Source organism: Daktulosphaira vitifoliae, unplaced genomic scaffold (genome assembly GCF_025091365.1).
Source record: "Daktulosphaira vitifoliae isolate Bord-2020 unplaced genomic scaffold, ASM2509136v1 Scaffold_3, whole genome shotgun sequence".
NCBI classification, from domain to species: Eukaryota; Metazoa; Arthropoda; class Insecta; order Hemiptera; family Phylloxeridae; genus Daktulosphaira; species Daktulosphaira vitifoliae.
The window spans coordinates 32,948,455-32,972,078 of NW_026099574.1; the positions used below are offsets into that span (position 1 = coordinate 32,948,455).

At 31.1% G+C, this 23,624-nt stretch overlaps 2 protein-coding genes across 2 annotated transcripts in view; one reads left to right on the top strand and one right to left on the bottom strand.

Annotated features, from left to right (window-relative positions):
• LOC126901721 (uncharacterized) overlaps positions 1 to 23,624 on the bottom strand; it is a 116,933-nt gene that overhangs the window by 46,120 nt on the left and 47,189 nt on the right. The window lies entirely within an intron of this gene.
• Positions 916 to 3,298, top strand: LOC126901716 (FH2 domain-containing protein 1-like). The gene is made up of 2 exons (XM_050678417.1): positions 916 to 2,226; positions 2,528 to 3,298. Exons 1-2 carry the CDS (start codon positions 1,180 to 1,182, stop codon positions 3,191 to 3,193), a joined length of 1,713 nt encoding a protein of 570 aa, XP_050534374.1. The 5' UTR covers positions 916 to 1,179; the 3' UTR covers positions 3,194 to 3,298.

Below are 23,624 nucleotides of genomic sequence, written 5' to 3' on the forward strand. Positions count from 1 at the left end.
TAAAATATGAAAATCAAATTATTGTTGTTCATTAAAACGTAAGTAACGGCCCGCGACTGGTTACGTTCGATTGTAATTAACATGCGTATGGGATTAATTATGTATATTCCAATTGAACACTACCTCTGGATATTTAACTGTTACAGTTTCACTTCAAGCACAGACAAGTTTGGATGCGTATGCAACGCATCTGCAAAAGCGGATCAGTTAAGTTGCGACGAACAGTCCGTAATCATTTATAATATATGAGGGTACGCGCCACTTGCTTAATAATTGCACGGTTAATGTAAACGAGACCGGTTTTTGCCTTGTGCTGTTGTCAATTAAATTGGTATTCTAATCGGTACTAATTTTGTCGATAATACACCGAGAACACCAATAAAACCGGTTCGTGTCGCTTACACGTTTACACACAGACAATAATAACCACACTAAAGATACGTTATTTATTATTATAATCAGACTCGGGAGCTCAAGCCGGAGGTCGAGCTGTTGTTTTTCGTGATGAGCTCGCCTCTTCAAGGGATGTTTACTGTTTTGATGACTAAACAGATCAACACAAAAATAATGAAAAATACTATAATAATAATCATATATAATCATAACTTAAGAAAATGTAAAATAAAATAAAATGTAGGGTATAAAACATTACAATATTTCAAATAATTTCTAATATATTTTTCACTAAACAATTTGATATTCATTTTGATTTATTGTTGTAATTTTCCTATACTATATTCACTTTTGATGTATTTATTTTGATAGAATTTAATTGTGTTAAAAATTACTCAAACAAAACTGCAATATAATTAAGATTTGATAATAAATTTTCTATGTTTTTTTTTATTAGCCAATTAATCAATTTAAATACTCTTATGTTTCTAAACAAAAAAAATTTCCTTGACAATAAAAAATTTTTACTAAATTGTATATGTTTCATCATAAATAACTAATTTTTACTATATTTAATTTATACTGGTCAAAATATTTACTATGGAAACGATAATTCATGCAACGACGTAATAAACAAAAGATTTTATCGTCACTCGAGTTGAAAAATTCGTAAGTTTTAACGTTTAAAACAACTTTTCTGTGTTTTTGACTATAAAAATTTTTCTGAATATTTTCAATTCATCACCTACGGAGCCTAAAAGGTTACAACACTTTGTCTTTGTGAAAATGTTGATCCAAAAAGACCATTTTTATTTATTAGTATTATCGTTCGTAGTATATTTTTGTACTTCGAACGTGTACATTAAAGCTTTCATTTTTGTATACGTATTTTTGGAAGCTTTACCAGACCCACTACAAAATTCTCAAGTAAGTAAATCAGTCAGACGAAAAAAACTTACACTAAAAAAGTTAGAACCTGTATCGTTGCCAGAGGATCACGAAAATCAATTATCCGGAGAAAAACTCACTTTGAATTCGTGTCCCACAACATTACCGTCGACTTGTACGTCGAAAATTAGCTCACCACCACTTCCATCAGTCAACACAGAACATCATGCACCAGCTCCTGTGCCAATAATGTCTCCTCCATCGATACCGTCCTCTATTCCAACACCTCCCTCAATGATATCAGGATGTACATCTACAAGTCGCACATCCTCAATCAAACCCACGGTCGTTAAAACAAAAACAATCAACTGGACTAAAGTTAACAACCAAAATATTGAAAATTCTTTGTGGTCGACGTTGGAACCTCTGCATCTTGCAATTGAATGTCAAGATATTGTAGAGTTGTTTGGTGAAAAACCGCGTTCCAATACTTCGCCTATTCAAAACGCTAAACTTAAATCTACTACGACCAACGTTTTAGACTCTAAGAGAAGTCTCGCGATTAACATAATGTTAAAACAATTAAAATCAAAGCCTGAAGAATTTTTCAAGTGTTTAGAGGATGGAAGTATGATTGCTATTGAAAAATTAGAAGCGGTAAAAAGAATATTGCCCATAAGCGCTGACTTAAAGGCTATTGAAAAATTCAGCGGAGACATTATGACACTTGGCAAGGCGGAACAGTTTTGTGTTAAGCTTAACGAAATTCCGTATTATCAATTGAAAATCGACCTTACGATGTTAAAGGAAGAGTGGCCTTTCATATATTCGGAATCTCTTGAGACATTAAAAAATTATCAACAAACCTGTTCCACATTAATTAATGACAAATCGTTGACACAATTTTTGTCCGTTGTATTACATTTAGGCAATAAATTGAACGCAGTAAGTGTGAATGATATTTTTATGTCTCTATAATAAGAATCATTTAAGTATGAAATCAATACGCATTAGTATGTCGTATTAATTTTATACTCAAACGGCATATATAAAAAAAATACACCAGTTTATTAGTATACACAAAGTTGTTTAATATTTTCTCGTTCATGTATTTTATTATTCATGCTTATTTTATTATTTATTAATTATTATTAATCGAAACTACAAAATTAAAAAAATATGTAATATTGTATTTATGCTGAAAAATTAAATAAATAAGTTATTAATTAAAACATGATTATGTTAGGGAAGTTATGCTGGTGAAGCAAACGGTTTCACGTTGGGTAGTTTGCCTAAACTGATAGGTACTCGGTCTAACAAGCCAAATGTTACCTTCGTCCACTTGGCTGTAGAAATGGCTGAAAAATGTACAAATAATACTTTTAGTTTTTTGAATTTGCGTTCATCATTGAACAAACTGTCAAAAACTTCATTTGAATGTTTGGAAGCTGAGCTTCGTAATCGTTCTCGCCATATAAAAAACTTTAAATCTACACTGGCACAAGAGAACTATTCTCAAGTTATTAAAAAACATCTAATAGAGTTTATCTGTCAAGCAGATAAGGATATTGATGTACTTAATGATAATTTTAAAACAACGGTAGATCTTATAACAAATTTAGCTTCTCATTTTGGCGAGAACACGAAATCTTTTAATGTGGAAGAATGTTTCTCTATACTCGATAAATTTTTTGAACAAATTCATATTATTATTAAAGAAAATGAAAACAAAAAAGCTCATACTGAATCAAATGTTAACAATGATGAAAAGAACGGTATTGCATGCAAGTCTGTTGATACCAATTTTAATAAAAATACACATTCCAGATTCGAGGACAAGCAACTTAGTAATAGAGAATTGCTTATGAACCAAATTAAAAAAGGTTCTTTTTCGTTAAAAAGCATTCATTGAATCAATCCCTACTTATGAAAAATGTAATTTGAACATTTTTTTCCTGTATAATTTATATTTTTATTTTCCTGATTGAATATTTCACTTATTACGATTTAGTTTTTTTTTTTGAAATATTTATTATGCACTTATATATTTTATTTTTCTATTTTGGTTTTAATCAATTTTTCTTATACTTATGAATGTTTTTATGTATATTTTCGTATTGCGAATAAAAAAAATTATTGTTAATATTTTGGTTGCAATTAATGAAATACTGTGTCTTTCAAATCTACATCAAATTTAACTTTTTACTGTGAGTAACAATATTAAAAAACCCAACCCAGCACAGGGGGGTCGCGGCACACTGGTGTCGTGGTATAGTTGGATCAAGTATNGTGGTGACGTGGCATAATTGGATCAAGTATAATGTTATCTGACAGTGATTAAAATCACTATCAAAAATAAATGCTTCAATGCAAATCTTTAGATAGTGTTTAATTTTAAAAAAATTGGTGTTTTATTTCAAAAGCTACATGATCTGCTGGTTCCTTATTAATATCTCGATTAAGATAAAGTATGTCGAATGAAAAAGGNAATAAAAATAAAGTATGTCAAATGATAAAGGGTTTATTAAAAAATATTATTTCTCATAAAAAAAATTGTGCGGATACATACACTTTTCAATAAGTTATAGCATTATAAAGTTAAATATAATATAAAAAATAAAATCGAGAATTTTCACACGAAAAAAGCATTCGGTAGCCATTTTCGCCGTGAAGACAAGTCCAGAGGTCAAATTTTTTTTTTTTTAAATTAAAGTATATTACATTAGCATTAATTTAAGATATATATAAAAGTGTCAGACCTTCCGGAACATTTTCAAAAGTTATGTTGAAAAAGTAAATTTTTTGTGAAAAAGTTGTCATTTTAAATCCCCTCTTTTGGGCAGATAAAGGGTCAGATTTACAAAAAAAATATACCAAATGCTAAGTAAAAACATCAAACATCTATATAAAAAAAATTATATTGATATGTTCATTTTTGAAAAAGTTACGGTACATTTTAGTAAAAAAAATTGAAAAAATTTCGAAAATTAGCGATTTTTAAATTTGTAATTTTTTTGGAGGTTTCCCCCATTTACGGGGAACGAGGGAAANAATTTTTTTGGAGGTTTCCTCCATTTACGGGGAACGGGGGATTTTTTTTCAATTTTTAAGGTTAAGACTAGATACGATTTGTGATCTTTTGACGTATCGTTGAAAGAAATCGGTTCGGTGAGAGCTGATAAAAAGTGGTAACAGACACAAAAAAAAACACATCATAGTAAAACCAATACCTTCTCAGCTTCGCATCGAAGCTAATATTTGTGTGAATAGATGAAGTTCAAAACAAGGAGAAATAACAAATAGCAATCGTTAGCAGAATTCATTAAGCTATCATTTACCCGAAACTTTTTTATGTAAACAAAATGTGAATTACCTTTGTGAGAAACGTTGCCACTATAAATAGTATAATTAATTTTCCACCTAATACGATCTATAAATTAGGGTAAATTATTAACAACTCATTTTTGTACCGACTTACAATATTTTCCCTTGAATCGATGATAAATACAATTTTATTTTCAATTCAATTTTCGTACAACGTTTTTTCTGAAAACAATACTTGTCAGATTTACAATTTTGGGTTTATTCCGAGTGTTTTTTTTTTATTTTTAATTAACGTGATTTGTTATTATATAATGAGATTTTCGGGGTATTAGTTTTGTTTGTCCAGTTAAGTGGTAATTACCGCGTCTGAATTTAAACTGCGTGAGACCCCGCAGTGTTTATATTATTAATTTCCCATACTTAAATAATACCACATGAAATAGAATGCAATTTGACACGTATTTTTCTTAAAACGGGTACAACACACCTGACGCACGACGGGGTAGGGTGAGCGCGGGAGGGTAGTTGGGATGGAGAAAATAAAAACGATTCCCGTGTAATTACAGCCCTTAGCTGCCGCCTGCAGTGTATTCTCACTAAATAGACGGGTACAAACACGCCTTCCAATTTACGTCGTTTAACTAATAACGTCTATCGTCGACGATCAATAAGATACAAATGGGGAGGAAAAATGTTATAATAATGTTAATTGAACGGCCGCAACCGCTCACAGAATCCGCATTCCTGTACACAAACACAATAACGCGTGCGGATAAATAGCGTTGAAACACACAGAGAACGACAACGATAACGTTTAGATGATAAGTGCAACGATTTCCCCTACATGGTAGCAAGTTGAAAATTGTACACAAACATATTACACAGTGAACTGTAATGAAAATTGTAACTTTGAGTATCGGTTTATGTACAAATGATGAAATATTTTACTGCTTACGCTCGTTAACCCGATATTCTTGGTTATTAGTAATAAGACCACAATCAAAACAAATCATTGGATGTTTTTTAAAACTACATGGGACTGTTATGATCGCTTTAAGTTCACGTTAGCAGGTTCATACAAGACAGTAGGTGTCTTGATTTTGCACCGGCAAATGACTTTTAGCAGTTCCATTTAGTGGGGTTTACTATTTTACTAATATGTTGATGGCCACCTGTATACAAGTACAGTTTGGATATAGATTTGTTAAATTTGAGAGATTTTCGAGCCATTTAATACGTTTATTAGGTTTGTTTGTCTATAGTGTATTTTCGGAGGTATTTTAATTTTATTCATATAATTTTATACTATTTCAGCGTATATTAAAAGCACTTTACTGTATTAATTCGTAATAAAACTGCAATGTATATGTATATTGTTAATCCTATTATATTCACAATATATATTATACATTCCCCACATTATTTAGTATAAAATAACTTTTGTATACGTTAAAACTATAAAACTTTCTGTTTTGGAAGTTATAATAAAATCTGTTGGTTCGATTCAGTTTTATTAATACATTTAATTTACAATTTATTAATACATTTCATTAGGATTGATTGTACAACAGTTCAAATAATTAATGTAAAACACAATTTAGTTGATCTCCAAATTTTTTAAACGTTAACTCTGTTAGATGCGAGAAATAAATATATTGCCACGCGTACATAAAGGTGTCTGTTCACAGGAAATTCAATTATTTAATACAAAAAGTCAACGTATATAAAAAAAAAAATACTATTTATGTATTATTAATTAAAATTTATTTAATAGGACTGTTGCGTATCGAGGAAAAATCATAAGAAAAGTACAAATAATTTTTTGGAATCCGGCAAATATTTTTAAATTGTTGTGTTCTCTACAATACACAGCTCGAGAATATAAATAATTGATTAGAAATTCTTAAAAGGTACAATTCAAACTGGTCAGTGTTAAAAAGTATTCGTTACCAAAACTATATTGTATTAACAGATACACGACCCGAAGTCAAAATGTTACCCAAACAAAACTGTCGGTGGATACAATATATTATTTATAATAATGCGTATTCGGTCTCTACGTGTACAGTTCGTGTTTACAGGGAGGACGTGGTGGGGGTCGTTTAAACGGCAGTGTAAATAATAATGTATTATAATGGGCCGGTTGAAAACGTGAAGGCGCTGCAGCCTCTGTAACAGCATAATCAACGAGTGAGTTATAGCAAATGCAGTACGGTCACATTATAACGTACTAATAATACGGCCATTTTCTGCTGTGTGTAAGTCTCGCACACTAAATCCAGACTCCGGTTAGTCTCTTAGGTGCTTAGGTCTGTGTCGGCCGGTTAATTGCGGGGGAAACGGCGAGCCCCTGCGGAGTTGGCCGCCGTCGGTTTTGTGGTCTCGTTGCGACAATGAACGCTGATTAAGATACCACGGAAACCCCATGCAGTCCCCTAAGCATAACTTATAAACGCTCATATTGTCATCAGAACGACCTACACACGGTCCGTCTATTTAACCTGCAGCAGCTGGCTACTTCCCTTTTGCCGGTCCTATTATCGTTACTACGGAATCGCGTTGTGCAGTTAGCGCTCGTATTGTATATATTGTCACTATGAGTATATTAACATGTTTATTGTTTTGTTCTGCGCATGATATTCATACGGCCAGTGTATCGAGAGCAATAATATTCATACTCGTGTACTATCGGCATCTCATACGTCCATAACGATTTCATGTTTTGTGCAGAACGACACACCAGAGAAACACCACTGCCAAAAACACGAATTCGTTATTGTAAATCGTCACGAGCGTGGTCGACTACACGCAATTGATTATCATAATATTTAACAAATAATTACGTTATTTTGATGGGTTTTGTGACCAAAATTAATTCGTGCACGTACGGCCCAAGGCTTTTCCGGTAAGCGCGCGTTTATACCACACCCGCACAATCTATCTTATGTTACACGGCCTTACAATAAAACGTAAGTAATAATTCAACTATTCAATTAAATTACGTACAAAGTAATTAAACGATATGTTGAATGACAATCTAGAATTAGATCTACAACAGCTTCAAGGACTTTCGACCGTTTATATTTAACTATTTAGTATCTAAATGAATGTGGAGGTATTCCATTTCCCCAAAACGCATAAAAACCAATGAATATTAATTTTGTGTTTTTATTATTTTGCAGGATAATAAACATCTATAGAATTGTTCAGCAATTATTACTTGTTGAATATCAAAGAATCGTATAATTTATTTCATATGTTGTACCACAGGAACCGTGTAATAAAATTTCTTCTAAGGAATGTTTATCATTTACAAAGTCATTATATTTATTCAAACTCTACACATTATCTGATTTTTGAATTTAAATGTATGAGCTCTGTAAATCCTAACCAAATATACTCTATCATTTAAGTCATAAGCTACCACGTTAATTATTACAAATTATAATATCCCCGAGTATAGGGTAGAACTAATTGCGTGTAACACAACGTAGAAAACACATACCTATAATAATCAGCATACGCCGTGAATCTCTTCATATAAATATCCCAAGGGTTACACGCCCATCGATTAATGTTGGAGGCGGTACAATGCACTGACATGAGCCCTAGACGGACGCCTTTTAAAAAATGCAAAATAACTCAAACAGTACAGTATACATTTTTATTCTCGTGCACTTGTTATTCAATTATCTCAAAATATAACATATCCACTGATTTTATATTGTTAGAAAATACAGATTTTATACATCTAACCCACACAATACCCAATCAAACCGTATTAACGTGTAACTGTTAGTTAAGTAGGTGTTCAAATAATGTTATCTTAACAATCATCGACTGTTTTGCTTCCACAGACGTCAAGAAGTTATGAAATATTTTCCATTTGTTTTAAAGTATGATAACGTGATATAATTTAAGAATATTTGAAAGAGGCGTAGCGAGACTTCAATGATATCATATAAACACACTCGAAGGAAACATGGCATCCGATATTAACATCAAGATTCCTGTAGTTTTCTAATCTATATTTTTGATAAACACATTTATAACTTATTAGGAACTATAAAGTTATTTTGTTTATATTACAACGAATAAAAAAATCGATTATTATATGAGTAGTTGAGAATGTTCATCCGACTCGGTAAAATGTACCTAGTGTGTAATTTTGTAATTAATACTAATAGTTAAGACTAATTGTTCATGTTAACCAATAATTATATGGTGTCATTATTTTTAGTCTAAAATTTAATTATAACACTTAAATAAATAAGCCAATAAATGTGAATTATTTAAAATAGTTAACATGTATTGTAAAATGTATTATATCAGACTTGAGCTTATCAACAGGAAACGAATTTATAGAAATGCAAACCTTAACGTAACTAATTCATATGCATCCGTTAACGATTTATGATTTTATCATTGAACATTTCTAATCTAAATTGATCTGAAAAATAATAGATACTCGACAGTAGAGAGCACGCGATTGGATGGTTTTCTTAATCAAATAAAAACAAGGTAATTATGTTTTTTTTCGTTAGAAGATCAAACACATTAGCTAAACTTAAGATCGTTAATTATTTAGCAAAAAAATAGCAACGCACTTAAATAACATGCGCATTTCAACTAATTGTTTGACCTAATTTTCAACATTCGTTCAAGCGTGTTAAGTGTACATATTACCTTACAAAAAGTTATTTTATTTTTCATTGCAACGCCAGTAATTATATTGATTAGCTCGTCCGATTATGCAATGATGTTATTATTTCTATTTAATTAAATGTCTGACATAACCATTCATGTGTTATCAGTGGCATATACAATTTTACAAGAAATTTATTCAGATTCATTTAACTTAAAAGTTCAAGGCATTGGTGCGATCTTCACTCAATCTGAATGGAAAACGTTTTATTGAATTTAATTCTAACATATTTAAACACTTCAAATAGTTGATGTTGATTAAAGTTAAATTACTCAGTGTTCATAAGTACACTTGGTTATATGATACTACCGATGAAAATTAAATGGTAATCATTAATGTTCGGACGTCATAGGTATACTTCACTTGATTAATTCCTATGCGATTTACATTTATTATAAATTTAATTATACATGAATACGAATTTAAGCTATAAACAAAAATCGACGTAATGACACGAACACGATTTACACAAACAACAAAATCGTGTCCATAGTATACTTTGGATGTATTTATTTAATCCTGTCATTATATGAGTGATTTTGCCATTGGGCTAAACTATTATACCTTACAAACTATTTATTTCCAATGCACGCAGTTTATGTGTGTTCAATAATACAATAATTTAAAGCGTTCACGATAAAAAATTCACAGTACTATAATTGTTATAATTGGTTTAATAGCCCATATACCGATGTTAATGTTCAATAAACCATAAAAATTTTACTAAACGCTATCTGTCTGCAGTTGAAATTCGATTAAATGTTATCTTGTATGTTCAAACGTGTTTTTTTATTATTTTATGAGATGTGTATATTTTGTGTCATTTAAACCTTTTGCGTCAAATGATGTAGTTTCTCATAAAAAAAAACTATCAGTAACGACTTTATAGGAACGAACGTGGCAATTAAATTTAAATTAAAACGAATTAAAAGAATTTATTGTTGACTTAATGATATTTTATTTTACTACATATTTGATCTGTAAATCCTCATAATAGTTTTTATTTTTTTATTGAATATCACGAAAAGTTTAATCAATTATTTTCTATCCTATCGTTATATGAAATGAATTTGTTTCTAAAGATCTTAATTAAACGGCCACGTATAAGAAAAGAATTAACAGTAAATGATCTAACTGGCCAATAAAATGTATTAATTGAGTGTAAGTTTTTATCCCTGGAATTTATTCGTGCATGCAATTAAATATTTAACTTTTCAAGTGATCTTTGATTTTTCTTGAATATTTAATGATCCCGAAATAAAACGATTACATTTCTTTATTGATGCGCATAAAGATTCTGGTCGTGTTTATTGTAAGTATTGTATGTGTGGCCAAATAAACAGGCTCTGGTGGTGAAAATACTACGCCCGAAATAATGAATTCATCGGTCCAACGCTTTGGAGGCGGTTACAGCAAGCCCGTAGCCCACGATGTGTACCTATAGAGTGCTGTCACAGACTAGGTTGTCATTGTTCCCATCATTACGAATTATTATCAGACCGGCTATTTGTCGTCGCAATACATACGTGCGAGCTTGGACGATTCGTTTTTTACATGATTATGCAAATAACGAACGTTACTTGTTCCTTGGCCGCGTACCCAAAGCATTGCTTACACTAACACCACCGGACAGTGTTTTCAACAGCTTGTTCTCGACACTTATAAAGACCATTATTATAATGAAAAAAAAGGCTTGTAATTCTTTCTGAGCAACAAATTACTTGCAAGAGTTACACAGCGAGGCGCTATTTATGTGACACTACAATTATTATTATTGTCGTATTGCATTTCTGGAAGGGTACAGAATAAACGCCAATCGTTTCAGTGATCAAGTCTAAGCTGTTTCCACTTCGGCCAATTCATTTTAGTTGGCTATTATTTTATGCAACTGACCGTATAAACTCAAACGTCTTAAATATTTTTGTATAATAATTCAATGAAAAATAATCATTATCATTTCATCTTGATTAATTACAGCGTAATAATTATTTAATATTTATATTAGCACAATCCCATTATTGTTGTTCGCCAACGAATTTATATTCTAAGTTCTAGCACTTATTATGGGCCATACTGATTTCCAATCAATTGTTTTATTGATTTATTAGTCGTGATTCGACACAATAAATTATACTAGATAGTAAACGAAAAAATGAAAATATAAAATCTAATGTCATAATTGATAGAGGATCTATTGTGCAGCCATCCGGCAGGACAAGAGTGCATGGCATTTTTCTGATAAGTTAAACAACAGGCGGTTATGACGTCTAACATTAAATGCTCCAAACCCAAAGAAAGCGGTTATCGTTTTCATCGGATATTTTTTCGTACACCCTTGGATCACGTCCCTAGATCTGATCGTATATGCCTTTTTTTAGTAGACGCTATCATCATAGCCAGTCGTTTCAATCGGTTCTATAGAAAACGCTGAGTGTTATCCAATGAAACATTTATTGAATGGTTAATTATATGATCTTGTCTGAATATATTTCTGCTAACTGGTAGTTAGTGATCACCAGCGCATCTGATATAGACCCGTGATTACCCCGAGTTGGTATTGTTATTTGTTTCAGCGCAGTGGAGTGCTCTGTATGCTTCCATTTGACGAACGAAACCTGTCCAGAAAACAAATTGTACGCCGCAATTGTGTCGCCGGAAGACATGGTTTCCATACCTGCGGAAACACAGCAGCTCAATAATAATTGTGAGCATCTCTGGATTACCCGCACAATCGTTTGCCTCGGTCTCCAAAAGCAGCAGTAGCAGCAGCTCGTCACCGTTGCGATTTATCTCGAAGCTCGTTAATGCCTCTCTGGTCATTCATCGTCGGTGACTATGCGCAACAGGCTCTCGTCAATGCACAACGGGTACCCATCAGTCTCCCGCGGTATAATATGCAGGACACCGGTATAATAGCTGCGACCACTATTTTCCACTTGGACCGCATCCACCGGCCGACAGTCGGTGGTATTTTATTGTGTGCAGATTCATTTCGCTGCATTTTTATTTCGCGTCGCATCGCCCAGCTTTCCGATAAATCATTGGCAAACACGTTATCTCAAAGCCCGTCAGATTCCAGTTGAACAATAGCAGATAATTGAGAAAATTATTGTTGCACATCAACGTTGAAAAAATAATAACAAATCGCGTATATGAGAAATTCAAATATGATTCTGATCTCTGAGGCTCGCGGGTGTGAACATATGCGGCCACTCCGATGCAAAGTGTTTTGTTTGCTTTTACATTTTTCATACTGATAAAACAATGCCCTGTATTCGTTCCGGAGTTACAGCCACGCAAATCATATATAAATTATAAATCGCATTTGTACACACGGTACCCACGAACCTATACAGTAATGCGTACACGCATACTAATCGTAATAATTGTGATTAGCAGACCAGTCATGATTGTATTAATTTACACATCAATCAGCTACACTGCGTACATCCCACGCGATTTTGGCAAATGCGACAACGTGTTAGCGCATAGTTTTCTCACGATCAATACTAATGTAACACGTTGGACGTCCACGTTATCTGTTCCTTCTTATGGATCCGTATGTGTACTCGCTGAGTGTGGATACTGATACTAATACCGCGGATGAGTTTTTTTCTAACCGCTGTACAGGAGGTGGTGTTCATTAATATTGTAGTGTTAGTAGAAATTCATTAATACACGGTAGCTACTTAACAGTAGACAAGATGTCTATACAACGCTAGAAACGAAGAAATTTTGAAGTGTGTTAAACTCTGTGTACGGTAATAAGTTATTAAATTCTTAAACTCTCGTCTGAGTGTACAAGAACCGCATTAAAATTTTTAACGCCACTAACGACGAAAATAAATACACAAGCTGTGCACTAATAATCAAGTAAATTATACACCAAATGGTTCGAGAGTAATGTATGTACATCGTGATAATATAAAACGAGAATGGTTAAAAAAAAAAAAAATTTAAAACCGACGTGCATAGCGCCAAGAAGTAGTTTGTCATCGGTCCTTAATGACTGGTGTTATGGACGAGACTTGACGTGGATACTCATCACTTGATGTTTTTATTACCTTCTCATAACACTCATATCATTATAGCTCAAGTTATATGGTTTACTATACGCGTATAGATTATTTACCGGTGACTAATGGAGAAAGATTTTTCATTGGACGGTAAAGTAAAATTCAAAACTGTTTAATAAAACATGCCCGCATCATAACTCGTACCTCGTTTATGTGTTTTAGGGGTTTCCTCAATGAAATATCGCCTAAAAACACCGGAGACCCTTCGATCCCCTCGGCTTGGGGTGATTTCAGTTTTATGTGTGGATTGGATAATTATTACAAGACATACATAACAACGCCTGACATTCTAGTTCCATCACGTCCATTACTATTCTCACTATGAACAAACCCTAAACGTTTTCATTCATTATACATAAATATTATTATGAATACGTGATTATATAACTAATCAGACTACTTATATCTTTTCTTCGGCCTTTGAAATAAGAAAATAATTAGCTAATGAATGATTGATTTGTCTGCACAAAAAATTATGCTGCTCAATTAGCTATTTATAAATTTTTTCACGTAAGAGTAAAAATTTACTCAGAATTATCCATTTAAGATACTGTTTCTAAAACTATAATTCATAGCTTAAATACTCATTTTTACATAAAAGTTAAAAATATTAATAAATCGTATGTATTTGTTATTAGAACAGAATTTTAGTTAGCAATAGGAAACTACTTATAAAAATAATATTCTTATTTCTGAATATTTATTAAGTGAATTTTATTATTAATACGCTTCCTGAATTAAATATAATCTTGCGTTTTAACTATAAATAATTTAACATGATGTTTTGTGTATTGGTACCTGTGCCTAAACATTTACCGAAGACATAATAGTAAAACAAAAACAGATAGAGAATAATAAAATACTAAATGCAATTTTCGAAAAAATTGTGTTAAACGTTTCAACTAACTTCTGCGGTGTTCGACAAATAATTGTACATACTAAAAATTGACTCGCGTGTCCTTATAATTAATAAATATATCTTATTACATAAAATGATACTCTTTGTAACGTCGACACTGATATCCGGTAGCCAATGGCTCACACTACAGTTATTATCATAATTTAGCTCCCACGACAAAATTGCACCATTTGCCAGGCAGTCGCGGGTCGTTAGTATTCAGGTGGTGCGCAGTCTCGTGGACGTTGTAAATTAACTATTTTTTTATTTTTGTCAGAACAAAACGCGTTTGTTTGAACCCGTACGGGGATAACGATTTTGCCATTTGAATAATTCATTAACTACGTATTAGGAGTGTTAGTACACACAGTCCTAGGAGCGCATTAGGGTTCCCAATGGATTTTCATTACATTTAATCACATAAATGCATATGTATATCAATTCATTCACGTCCGCCATTGAGAACACTGTCGCGCTAATCGTTGACAATACTACTATTGCCAGTTTGCCATCGTTTAAATGACGTTCTTACCATGTACGAGACGCACATAGCAATCGTCCTGAGCGCGAGCTGGTCGGCACTGTACAAATTATACGGTTTGTCATATGACCAAGGTATACTGCGCACATAACAACACGTGTATTCATATACAATAAAGATTCCAAAAATATTTTATTTATATTTAGATTTTATATTTTATATTTTGATAAAAAAATGTGTCCAATACTTTAAAAACTAACGGAACAAAAAGTAATAGTTTCGACATTACACTTTGAAATATTATTTTTTTACCCAGAGTGTAAAAATTTCAATTTAAACTCATGATACACATAACAGACATCCATTTTGTATGAGGTACAGAAGACACGTTTAAATATATGCAAAATATTGCTTACAATTCACAGTCGTTATGCCTTCATACAGACAGTACTTTAGATGCGTGTTTCAAATTAATATAAATGTGCAATTAATACTATTCTGTTGGTTCGATTACTCCAACAAAGCGCTAATCATTATTTTACAAGATAAGTAAAAATTTAATCACCGACTAATAGTCATTCATTATTGACGTTGTTATTATAATAATATAATATGTATCAGTCTCAGTATGACTATTTAGTAATTATGATCCAAACGTGTATATATGATTGGACAGTTAACATTTTTTTAATATATGACTCTCACGAGAATCAAACGTGTTTTGGGTGATAACTGTGTAATGATACGACTGTTATTTATTGAAGTAGTCTTTTTGTACATAAAATGTACACAAAGTAGTTATGTACTGCAACTGAAAGTATATTATATACTTCTCAGAATACTCTATTTACACCAAAGTAGTGTTTCGAAGAAACGCCAAAATATTGATCTTGCACAATAAAATATAAAGCGTAAGAACTATTATATTAAAGAGTATATTGTCATTTGCAGGGGTGGAATTCGGATAAAGACTAGAGACGATTTTTTGTTTGCTGTTCGTTTTACGATTTACTTGAATTGCCTCGACTCTCATTTTTACATTACCGCATGTAGTTTTTCAAATTTACAGTTTCGCGTGTGAGTAAAATAAACATCGTAATGTCTTCTGTATTGTACATAATCATTTACATTTCTAGTTTGTTAGGTTCTTTATTGAACGCGCAGGTATTTTTTTGTTGAAATCGTTTAGCCCATTAAATCGTATGAAGTATATCAACGAATTTAATAAAAAGATATTGGTGTAGAAAACCATCTATTGTGTTCGCACGCACAGGTATTTGAATTTTATTTTATTGGTTAAGACTAAGTTGACTGGTTTTAACGAGACGTTCAATGGCCACGACTTGAGGTAGTCACTCATCACTCGCCGTTGATATCATACAAACGACCGAATTTCGAACAATAAGCACAACAAACTAATACTGTACACACAACAGATAATGACCATATAATACGTATCTGTAAAATAGTAGCGGTTGGCTTTGAGTAGGATTTATATTCAAGTCTCGAAATGTACTCAAATAAAATTGAAGATAATAAAATAACACGAACAAAAAAACATCTACTTAAGTACATTGCGCGGAAAACAGGATGTATTAGTGACGGTCGGTAATTACACCACCTGAATATTGAATGTAAATTGTCGAATCTAATATAGGATAATAATGTCATGGTACCTTATAACCATTGTTTTTTTTCCTAGCAGACCAATTTTCATTCGCTTACATAATTAGCCGTTCGTTACAAAAAAAAACACATACAACGGTTTTTAATTTACATCCTTCTTATGACTCTGCTCAGACGTCGTTGTTTTTTTAATGCAATAATTATTTAAATCTATTAGCTTTATACTGTATAATTATTATTAAAGTAATTTACTTTGTGAAATAGACTATACGGGACATAGAAATTAATTCAAAAAACCCGAGACAGTCGTCGATGTTTAGTATTAATAATAGACAGGCGCTTGTACTAGAGTTGTTTAATGAAAATAAAGTACACTATTTTTTAATTAAGTATTGTAAATAAATATAACATTATGTATGTGAACAGTAAAAATTATCAAAACCGTTCATCACTGTAAATTTAAAAAATTATAATATGTTAATTAAAATTTAGTAATATTTTAATAACGACTTTGTAAATATTATGTATATAAGTAAATAATAATTTTCTATCAAATATTGATTGAGTTAGTATTTTCCCTTCTGAAAAATTATAGGACTTGAAAAATGGATGCATAATAATTTTTATTTACTGTTTGTGAGGGATTTGCAATAATTTTACAAAATAAAATCACAAATGATATGATACTCCAAGTAAGGGTTGCGATGTGTAAAGTTAATTTTATTGAAGTCGAACATTTTATATCTTAGTCGGGCAATCATTTTGGTAGTCATGAAAATGTCGTAAAAATATGTCCTCAAAACTGTCGACTGCAAATGAATGCGAAAAATAATCATAAACTGTTGTACAGTTTAAACTTATACAGTGTACATCAAATAACCGAGCCAATAACAAATAGCATTCAGTAGTTTTAAAACTTTATAGAATGAACACTTATCGTAAAAGTCGCTGTAATAATGTTTGGCAATTCTCTATTCAGATTAATATTTTAATGTCCGAACAAACCTTAGTAATTGCTACGTGATTTTGTAACAAAAATCGTCTTTGGCAATGTTCCCTCGATATTCAGTACTGTTAGCAATACAAATTGTCTTTTGTTACATTTGAAGCTCGAAAAGAACTTTGAAATATTTATAAGCTAATAGTCTTGGAATATTAATGATAACATTTATAGGAACATTTTAAATGCGCGATTGGCGTTTTTATGATAGAGTAATTGAAGGACTAAATTACATGTATTATGAAGCCCATTTCTGAAATGTATTATACGTTATTTTAAGCTTTAAGGTCAGGCTTACGAGTCAAAGTTTCATCCGAGCACTTTAGTTGAGTAATAACTTTTTTATATCTTTAACAAAATCAAAAGTCTCTATGCCAATAACAAATTTTACGTCTGTACTCTCTGAAATACAATCTGAAAAATAAATTGTTTAATGAGACTCTATACATGCATTATTTGTACTTCTATGTCAAGAACTCAATTATGCTAAAATACTTCTAAAATGAAAATGGTATTTTTTCATTATTGCCTACTACAGCAGATAATAGGTGTGTGAAAAATTAGCGAATCAACCAAAGGTAAACATCTACATTTTGCAAAATTTTATAAGTATGTGTGTTGAGACTCTCAAAGATATTGTTTCAGAATGATACTAAAAATTGAACTATAAAACAAAAGTTTACAATTATTTACTGTTTAGAACAAAAGAAACCGTTTGCACAATTTATAATAAATTAATACCTTAATCGGAAAATTATTTTTAAATACTTATACGCATAATTTATTTTTATCTTTACTAGACTGCGTTTACAATAACACGTCTATAATAATGTGATTGGTTCAACTTTGTGAGTAGTTTAAATGGATTCCAATCAGTCTCATTAAATTACTACAAGTTAAGCTGTTTTTTGTTGACCGTACCGGTAGAAAAATCTATAAACATATGTTAGTTTTGCTAAGATGTCTTCCGTGCAGTTTCACATTATATTGTTTGGGTAGTGTACGCGGTCTCACAACTATCAACCGCTAAAACAAACTAGTAATCAATTTAAACGCACTATAACTGTCATTGCCGCAAGTTTTCTAAATACCGAGACGGTTTTTACGATAACTCGAAAAATGTTCTTACCTACTTACAAGTTAAAAATATGTTAGTTTCTTATGTATGATTATATTATTTCCCGTACGAATAAGTTTTTCTCTAGTTCATAATATAAAATGTTCTGCAAAACGCTAAATGAGCTCACAACGAGTCACGTAACGGGTCAAGTAGAGACGGTGGTGACATTGTTTAAGCAAGTGATTACGAACTTAGATCACAAGGTACCTCTCGATTACCATTTAACAAATCGAACCTTAGAAAGGCTTAGTGACGTTGTTTGTGTGATAACTATTTAAGTTTTCGATTTGATCATTTTACGTTTATTTGTTTAAGTATGGCAGTAGTCCGAAAAACACAAAAAAGTTTATCATTGTACAAGACGATTGAGATTTTAATTATTGAAAATTGTAACAAAACAGTATACATTTTTATAATTTTTCAAAACTCTGAGAGTAAGGAAATTGTACAAATTTATCTTATGATTTTTGTAATGCGGATTTTCTTGTATGGATATGAAATTTGGTTACCTTATCGTTTCGTATGGAACCAAATAGTAAACTACTCAAAAATAAATAAACTTTCTTCTACCAAAATTTTTTGCGTCTAATACTTAATGTGGTGTATTCCTGTAGCGTGCAAAAAGGTTCTATTTAGAAGTGTAGTTTCTAAAAACAGTGTTCTATGAATCACAATTTTAACGTTGCAATTTAGTGGTGTCAAGTATAAGCAGTTATCTAGAATAAAAAATAATAATTCAACTGTAATCTGCATCGTATATCGGACCTAGTATCAAACAAATGTGTTAATTACACACAACAATACATTTGTACATACTACGGTATATGATATAGATACTAACGAGTCGTGTATCTATGTAAGGGTTTGTATTGTTAGTAATGTGTTGGTGTAATTTGAGTGTATCTCCAAGTACAATCGCAATAAAAGATGGTAATTAAACGCTTAACGGGTGGCAGAACCAAAACACGCTACTCGCGAGAGTAAAAATAAGTATACATTTCTTAATTTTAAACCGTATGCACAATTTATGACCTTATTGCGTGCCAAGTCAGGTCGATGAAGACATGTTTTGGCGTCAATGCGATTAAAACGACATGGTAATGACTTATTTGTTTAATTCTAATTACTTAACGCATATTATTGTCTGTAGAGTAAATTAACATAAACATATTTTGTCTTCTGCAATCGTACAATTTCATTTTCTCAGATAGTTTATCATTGGCGAAATTACACCAGATCATGAACACTGTAGTGTTTTATTATATTTTATAAATTACTTGCGTGAAATTGCAAAAAAGTTTTTTCGTACGTTTTACATTAAATGAAATATTAAGGATAATTTCTAATTATATCCAGTAAAAATGCATCGTGTACCAACAATTTCAAATTGAAAATTATATATAACAAGCATACGTCATGTGCACGTCAGTGGCCTCCCGGCGGCAGTCCCAATTAAACTTAAAAACGTTCATTAATATAATAAATAAAATTGACTGTGAAGGTTGTGTTCTTAGAAAGATAAACAGACGCTGGAACGAGTTTCTAAATATCGTGTTATTGTATAATATTTGGTTACTAAAAAGTATTGTTGTGTGGAATATTATGTAGTAATGAAACTCGTCCGGGTGCCGAAACATTTACATAAACGTATGACTTTATTTCTTTTTTTATTCTAGTCACGAGTAAAAATAACCTAAAAAACACACTGGAGGCAATAGTGAGGGCGGTATTGGTCGATAAGCTGTAATTAAGTCCATTTTGTGTACTAAAAAATACATAGACACGACTCCTATTTTATAACCAAAGTCTTTCTAAGCACATCAAAAAAATATATGTGAATATAAAAAGGGAAATTTTTTTTTGAAAAATGCTAATTTAATTTAATTCCTTTATTTTTGTTTCAAAACAAACCCCTAATGGATATATTTTTGTATTAGTTATGTAATATCAAATGTTTTACCCCGAAGAATAACTAAATATATGCTGACTGTATAGTACAAATGTTTAAATTTTTTTTAAAGTAAATAAACGGACAAGGATAAACAGTGCTAGCTCATAGTATAATATAATAGCTCATTAGCAATAGCATTGAGAAAAGAAATTCATTCAGTAAAAAATGTTTTCATTTCTAAATATTAAGTGTCTACTTTTGTTTTATCATTAAAAAGATAAGTATTTGTCTTTTTTTTTGCTCGCCTGAATAATTTATAGAAATAGATAATTGCCGTTTTCTCTCAAATAATCAATCAGTTTTTAATTTTTACAATAACATAAATAATAGTTTTGTCAATGGTTAATATTTCTTAGTAAAATTATTGTTGAAAATAAATATTTCAAAATTTCTTTTGTAAATTATTAGTTAAGACATTTAACAAATTTATGTTAAACAAAAAATAAAAATATTCAATTGTAATTAGTCGATAGAATGGTAGGTTATTGAAATCGAAAAGTAAAAAAGTTGTTTATGCTAATTTTAGAATAAATGTTCTTGTATTACCATTATTGGTTGAACATAAAACAGAGCTTTTTTATTCAGTATGTGCTAATCAACTAAGCTATTTACTCATAAACAAAAAATAATTGTAAATTTGATCTGAAAGACTGAACAAATGTGATTAAAGCTCATATTCATATTTCCTGAAAAATTATATAAACATAATAAAAACTATAAAAACATTTAAATACGTGGTACAACTCAAGATCATGTACTTCAGCTATAATTGGAAAACTTGAATATTTTATTGGAATATTATAAATGAAGTTTAATACTGCCAACAGTCGTATTTAAACCTGTCCACCATAGTAACTAATTAAAATAACATTTCTATCTCGTTTTTATAGGAGCGACGTTTACAAATACGTTTTAATCGTTTACACGCCTATACATTGATTTATAATCAACTTAAAATCACTATCATTATTGTTATTTACGTTGAAATATTATGTAGTTTAAAAAACAAATGATACTTCTTTAGATTTATAGGTGCTTTCAGTCGCCAGTAACGCCCATTTGTAAAAGTATCGAAATCAAATAAAATACTTGGTAAAATTTGTTCTAGAGTTAAATTTTAATCCCAAAATAGTAACTAATATTTTATAACTTTAATATGGTTGCCATTTATTTGAAATGAACGTATATTTTATGTTTGTAGTTTACGTGTAAAATTATAATTGAGGTTGTTAAATTATTTTTATGAATTTCTATTTATCACGTGCATTGTTACGCTTTACGAAATACATAATTATTGACCAATGAATGACGTACAATAAGTTAACCCTACAGTACCACAATGAATAATATCAATTTTAAAAAATAACTGTCTTCCGTTTGACTAAACTGGTTTGACTTCTAATAGAATATCTGCCAAAAGACTGGACTTTTCTAAAACGCTGCTAGTATATTATATTTATCATTACCTATACTCAAAATTATACAGCCGTTATTAGTAAAATAAAAACAAAAATTATAAATCCTGCGGCGTTTGGCCGTAATGCTTTCGAACTGACACACGAGTAGAAAATAATTTCAATCTAACATAGTAATTAAGTATATAAATTGTACATTTTTATATGTTACATCTACCAGAGTAGAGATCTCTTGATCTGCTTGACCCGTTAACTCGTGCTAAGAAAAATTAATGGCCGTACATCTTTGTATAGACCTATCTAAGTGAATGTGTATGTTATTTATTACGTCCCGTTTAATCATCAAAGAGTGTGCAAAGTATTCGCGATGCTCATATGTTGTTCGTGCACGTATATGTAATAACAATAACAATACAATTGTATTAAACGACAATGAAAAAATAATTTATAAAAAAAAAAACGATATTAGCGAAGGTGTATGAAGAAGGGGTAACAAGGGATATATTATATATAAATAAGGAGTTTTTTTTATCATTTTTTTTTGTTCAATACGTGTCGAGAAGTATCGAATAGCGTATAATTATGTAGAAATACCTGTTTATGACAGTGAAATGTTGCCGTCCGCTTGTGTTTGAGTGCGAGCGGCTGGCTGGCAATCGTCGCGGTCGTCCGCGCGTCGTGTTAATATGAGAGAATGATTCCAACGAGATAATTGAGTTGGACCGCATTTGTACATGGACCGTAAAGACGGTCGGCGAAGAAGTATTATACACACTTAGTGTATATAACTGTGACTGTGTGTGTACGCAGGAACAAAAAAATAACACGAAATCGTATTTTAACCCAATGTGTATAAATATTATATTTATTAAACGAGCGCGTGTGTGTGTGTGTATTAAGAAGATATAATAACAATGTTACTGAGTTATATGATTTTTTTCCTTGGTCGTTATTATATTACCGTCTGTCTCTCTCTGCCTCCGTTAGGAACGACATAAAAACCCACGTAAAAACAGTCCGGGGTGGTTAAATAGGACCATATTATATTTTGATAGACCAATTATCTCGGAGTTAACAAGCCGTCGGACATGAGATTATCGCGACTTAACATCTGTTGTATGTCCTGGGAGATTGTGTCATTGTCGACGGACCCGATGCCATGCAGAGATAGTCATAAGCACACAATCGCCGTAGTGGAGTTTAATGTGATATGTATTATACGCTTATAATGTCCATATATACCTTTAATATTGTAATGAATATGTATAAGAGTTTAAAATCGAAACGGCTTAAATTACCTTGTTCAAAATAATGACGCGTCCCCGTTTTTAGATGTATAAATCTCTTTACGATTCCAAAATATTGTCATTCCATAATAAAACATTCAAACGTATCAATTGCCTTAATCCCATTTTGTCGACGTAATAATTACTAGAGTTCTGGTTTAAGATAAACAAATTTACAAAATTTCCATTTTCATAAATTTAGACATACAAGTAATTGGATATTTTTATCCTCGAGAAAATACTTTTAAACCATATTTTCTTCCCTTCTAAATCGTTAAGACTAAAATTTCCACATTTATTTACTATTGTAAGTAAATTATAATAAAAAAAAATAATAAAATTTGTTAAAAATAAATGAGATTTTTATTTATGACTTCACAAAACAGCTTTGTGATTTAACCCCTGTATAAATAATTTTCCTAAAGTCATGATCATTAAGTAACAAGTCATATCAGCGAACA